Source organism: Mus musculus, chromosome 10 (assembly GCF_000001635.26).
Source record: "Mus musculus strain C57BL/6J chromosome 10, GRCm38.p6 C57BL/6J".
NCBI classification, from domain to species: domain Eukaryota; kingdom Metazoa; phylum Chordata; class Mammalia; order Rodentia; family Muridae; genus Mus; species Mus musculus.
The window spans coordinates 129,486,401-129,492,201 of record NC_000076.6 but is presented as its reverse complement, the minus strand read 5'-3'; the positions used below and the strand labels follow the sequence as shown (position 1 = coordinate 129,492,201).

The window sequence follows — 5,801 nt, the reverse complement described above, 5'->3', positions numbered from 1 at the left end:
AAGTTTGCAAGTCCAATGGACCTCTCTTTGCAGTGATGGCCAACTAGGCCATCTTTTGATACATATGCAGCTAGAGACAAGAGCTCCGGGGTACTGCTTAGTTCATATTGTTGTTCCACATATAGGGTTGCAGTTCCCTTTAGTTCCTTGGGTGCTTTCTCTAGTTCCTCCATTGGGGGCCCTGTGGTCCATTCAATAGCTGACTGTGAGCATCCACTTCTGTGTTTGCTAGGCCCCGGCATAGTCTCACAAGAGACAGCTATATCTGGGTCCTTTCAGCAAAATCTTGCTAGTGTATGCAATGGTGTCAGCGTTTGGAAGCTGATCATGGGATGGATCTCTGGATATGGCAATCACTAGATGGTCCATTTTTTAAAGTCCTTCAGCTAAAGAACTTTCCCAAAGTGTGGAAATGGTTTCATCCTAAAATCCATTATTTATCACAAAATTATAATGGTGGTGGTGGAGAGACAAGAGAGAATCCCTGAGGGCCAGTAGAATGAATGCAAATATGCAACCTCAGGGTTTGGGAGGTAGTGGGACTCTCTCAAAAGTACCAAGTCTTAGAGGACATGCCTAACAGTTGGGAGAGTCCACCTCCAGTAGAAAGACAGGGCATCAAGTGGAGGGATGGGGTTGTCACCCCACAGTCAAAAACACTAACCCAGAAATGTTGCTGTTTAAAAGAACTTCAGGGACAAAAACAGAGAAGGGACTGAGGGAAAGGCAGACCAGTAGCTAACCCAACTTGGGATTCATCTCTAGAGGAGGCTCCAAGGCCTGACACTATTACTAATGCTATGGAGTGCTTACTAACAGGCCTCCCAAAGGTCCAACTAGCAGCTGACTGAGACAGACATAGATACTTACTCCCAACTGTTGGACTGGAGTCAGGGACCCCTGTGGTTGAATTAGGGAAAGAGGCTGGAAGAAGCTGAGGAGGAAGGCAACCCCACAGGAAGACCAGCAGTCTTAACTAACCCAGACCCCTGACATCTCTCAAACACTGAGCCACCAACCAGGCAGCATACATGAGCTGGTCTGAGGCTCACAACACATATACAACAGAGGATTGCTGGGTCTGTCCTCAGTGGAAAAAGAACCATGTAACCCTCAGGACACTTGAGGCCCCAGGAAGTAGGGAGGCTTGGCGGGAGCAGAGGACATTCTCTTGGAGAAAGATGGGGGGGAATGACAAGGTGAACTGTGGGATGGTGGACCGGAGGGGGGGGGGGCAATGGCTGGACTATAAAAAAATAAAAGTAATAAAAAAGAAACAATAATAAATGAATGAATGAATGAATGAATGAATGAATAAATAAATAAATAAATAAATAAATAAATAAATACACTGAGCTTGAAGGTGCTTGACTGTAATCTCAGCACATGGGAGGGAAGGCTAAAGCAAGGGCATCGTAAGTAGAGGCCACCGTAAACTATATAGTGAGACCCTCCCTTACTAGGAAAAAATACAACAACATTAAGTAATATATATTTTAGAATGAAATCGTAGTGATTTTTAAAACTTTATAAAAATTAGTGAGAATTTATACCTGGCAGGTTACTGCTCATTTTAGAAAGCTGTTACCATCCACATCCAGATATTAAGAATACATTATGCATGTATAATAACCCAGTAAAATATTTACAAGATACTTTGTTTGATTATCTACTCTATATCTATTATTTATAATTTTGTGTATAGAGCACAGTTGTTTTTCCTAGATACGATAAATACCTGAAACAGTTTGATATCTAGAATTTTAAGATGTAGTTCTTTTTCATTATTATTTTAGCCTGTAATGTATTTGGGGATTCTGTATGCATGTGCACGGTTTACATTTGGATGCCTGGTGTCCATGGAGACTGAAAGGGGGTGTTGAAATCCATGGAGCTGGAGTCACAGATGGCTGTGAGTCATTGTGTAGGTGCTGGGAGATAACCCTGATTCTTTTGAAGAAAAGTCAGTGCTCTTAACTTGCAAACCATTTCCCCAGCCTAAAATAGCATTCTTCATGTAACTCTTTACAAATAGAATTGGAAGAATGTAGAGTAACCATGAGCCCTTTGTCACTATTTGGGGGTCATCATACTCTTATCCAAACAATTCTCTCCAATCAGGAAGTAATGTGATTATGACTCCCAGGTCAATCAAGAAACACAAGCACAAAAGTCAAGATGACAGAGACAAGATTTTTCATGTATTGCATTTCAAGGCAACATCAGCACATATTCAGCAATTGCAAAACTGATCAGGTCAGGATAGGGTCAAAGATAGGACACATGCTGTGTGTCTCTGTCAATGGCAACAATACCTGGCCTATTCCTCTTAATGAGAATTTTAGAAAATGTGTATGAAATGTATTCTTTTTAAAAACTATCACAGCATCACTTATGGGACTAAATAAACCAAACATTGCAAAGCACATCAACAATATAGTATTTAACATGGAATTCTATTAGTAAATTATTAACAGTAAACTCAGTGTATTCAGACTTCATGAATACAGGTTTTGCTGTTAGTTGATTTAAACAATATATTCGTAAGTTAATAGCTTTAAAATATTTAACTACAGTGATTGCCATATCCAGGGGTCCATCCCATAATCAACTTCCAAACGCTGACACCATTGCATACACTAGCAAGATTTTGCTGAAAGGACCCAAATATAGCTGTCTCTTGTGAGACTATGCCGGGGCCTAGCAAACACAGAAGTAGATGCTCATAGTCAGCTATTTGGTGGATCCCAGGGCCCCCAATGGAGGAGCTAGAGAAAGTACCCAAGGAACTAAAGGGAACTGCAACCCTATAGGTGGAACAACAATATGAACTAAGCAGTACCCGGGAGCTCTTGTCTCTAGCTACATATGTATCAAAAGATGGCCTAGTCGGCCATCACTGGAAAGAGAGGCCCATTGGACTTGCAAACTTTATATACCCCAGTACAGGGGAATGCCAGGGCCAAAAAGGGGGAGTGGGTGGGTAGGGGAGTTGGGGGGTGGGTATGGGGGACTTTTGGTATAGCATTGGAAATGTAAATGAGGAAAATACCTAATAAAAATTTTTTAAAAAATAAAAAAAATATTTAGCTACTATCCTCTACTCTACATTACTAATTCCCTGATAAATTCAAGATAATAGAGTTCAATTTTAAGGGATTTTACAAAATAATTACTCATGTAACTTCTTTAAGCTGAAGTGTAATACATACAATACCCACACATACAGTGGACTTAGCTTTCATATCAGCAATTCTAAATTACTATATCCTGAGATTAGAAATTAGCTCTCCAGAAAACTGAAATCACATAGATATATCATAATTTTACTTGTTTTCCTGGTTCTAGTTTGTATTTTCTGCTTTATGTTAATATAGTTATTAAATCTACAAGAGAATTATATTAATGTGGAGCAGTAATTGTAGGTACCTCATGAACTTTTTGAAAAAAATCCAATTAACCAATATTTTAAAAGAGATAATGTCTTTATTGCAACAATCACTATTATAATCCCAGCATATTTTTCACCTTTTACTCCATTTCTTTTTATTATAATTATTAATATAAAGAATATGATTCATATGATTATAGTATTTTAAAATATTTAGTGGATATTTATATTTTTAACAAAACTACCAATGGTTGTGGTCATCTGATTTCACAGAATGCTGAATAGAATCAGATTTCCTGGTAACATTCTCTCCTATTAAATGCTAAAAATGATAATTCTTACACCCAGGTTCTGATACTGTCTAGCCTGCTAAATGTATATATCCAAAAGCTAATACCCATGCTAATATCCAAAAGTGTGATCATTAGCCTAGTCTTTCCATATCATCTAAACAAATTTCAATAAAGATTTGAAGTATCAAAAAATCATGAAGCAGTATTCTGTTTTGCCAAGTTTACTAACTATAATGAGAATAAATTTATAGTAAGATGGTAAACTACCAAATAATGGTAATGAAGGAGAGTCCTGAAATTTAATGCACAATAGAAAAACATATGAAAAGATTTCAGATTTTTAGAAAAAAAATACACACTCACAAGTAAGCAACAGATGATAAATACAAAGACCAGTAGATAGATGAACATACATAGACATGAACTGGACATACAAAGCATAGTGCTTACTCTAAACATGAAATAACACTAAATATCAAAATGCCAACCCTGTCCCAAGTCATGTTTTTTATCTGTTACCTATAAACTTGGAAAGAAGAACTTGTGCTGTTAACATTACAAATGTTTTCATTTGCCAGAGAAAAGCACTACTTTTTGGATGGCGTCCTTAAAGGCTTGCTTCACTTGTTGATTCCTCAGAGTGTAGATAAATGGATTCATCATAGGAGCCACAGAAGTATTGAGAATAGCTACTCCTTTGGTCAGTGATGCTTTTTCTTTGGCAGAAGGGTTAGCATACATGAATATACAGCTACCATATGAGATAGAAATGACAATCATGTGGGAGGAGCATGTAGAGAAAGCCTTTTTCCTCTGACTGACAGATGGAAGTTTCAAGATTGTCTTGACAATGAACATGTAGGAAAGAATGATCAGTGCTAAAGTGAAGAGCAGTATCACTATTGCAGAATAAAACCCAATAATTTCCAGGAGCCATGTGTCTGAGCAGGATAACTGCAGGAGGGGGAAGTAGTCACAGGCGAAGTGATCGATGACATTGGAGCCGCAGTAATCTAACTGAAGAAAGAGAATGACAGGTGGGAAGATGTTTAGGAACCCTGCCAGCCAGGCAGAAAAGACCAGCAATATGCAGACTCTTCTGTTCATGATGGTTGTGTAGTGCAGTGGTTTGCAGATGGCCACATAGCGATCATAAGACATAGCCGTTAGAAGGTAAAATTCAGTGATGCCCAAGAAGATGAAGAAAAACAATTGAGCTGTGCAACTATTGTAGGAAATAGTTTTGTCCCTGGTAACAATTGTGCTTAGGAATCTAGGGATACAGACAGTTGTAAAGGTTATTTCTAAAACAGAGAAGTTCCTGAGGAAGAAATACATGGGGGTTTGTAGATGAGGGTCTACCAAGGTGAGGGTGATGATGGTCAAGTTTCCAGTGATGCTTAGTATGTACATGAGAATTAAAAAGAGAAAGATCACAATCTGAAGCCCAGGGTCATCTGACAGTCCCAATAAAATGAATTCTGTGGGTACTGTGCGGTTTTCCATTATGAATCTTCTTCTCTTTAAATACACAAAGTTTAACCCTCCATAGCACAAAATACATAGAAAAATATTGAAGAGACAGGGCATGGCATTTAGAAGACATTTGTAAAGATGAGTAGTCTTATGAAATAAAAACCTGCCTTTCTTTATTTTTCCATTCAAATGACAAATAACATCTGTTGCTCAACCTGTTGACTGGAAGATACATTAGAGACATAAATATTAAAAATTTTGATATCACTTAAATTGTTTTTCCAATGCTTTAAAGATACTTATACTATACTTTTATTTATACTATACATATCCTATAATAATTTAAGAATCATTGTTAGTTAATGAACCATGTAAAATAGTGTAACTTGTCTTCCCTTTCCTCAACATTGTAAAAATAAGTCTAGAACATGGTTATAGTCTAAATACACAGTTCAAAAGCTTATAGAAGTAATCTAGTCTTACCTTCAAATTTACATTTTGTAAAACTATGTGCACTGTGGTTTAGGAAACTTTCAAAATTTCACTAAAAATTGGCTCTGATGACCATCTCACTGGAGACACAACCTGCATAACTCATGGACATATTTAGGCATTCTCTTCAATATTTCATACTTCAGAGT

General features: G+C 37.4%; 1 protein-coding gene across 1 annotated transcript; it reads right to left on the bottom strand.

Moving 5' to 3' along the window:
• Window positions 1-4,251: 4,251 nt before the first annotated feature.
• Window positions 4,252-5,190, bottom strand: Olfr789 (olfactory receptor 789). Its single transcript, NM_001305433.1, has one exon. It carries the CDS (start codon window positions 5,188-5,190, stop codon window positions 4,252-4,254), a length of 939 nt encoding a protein of 312 aa, NP_001292362.1.
• Between the last annotated feature and the right edge of the window lie 611 nt (window positions 5,191-5,801).

Coding starts and splice junctions, on each gene's coding strand:
- Olfr789 (NM_001305433.1), bottom strand. CDS start 5,190: ATGGAAAACCGCACAGTACCCACAGAATTCATTTTATTGGGACTGTCA.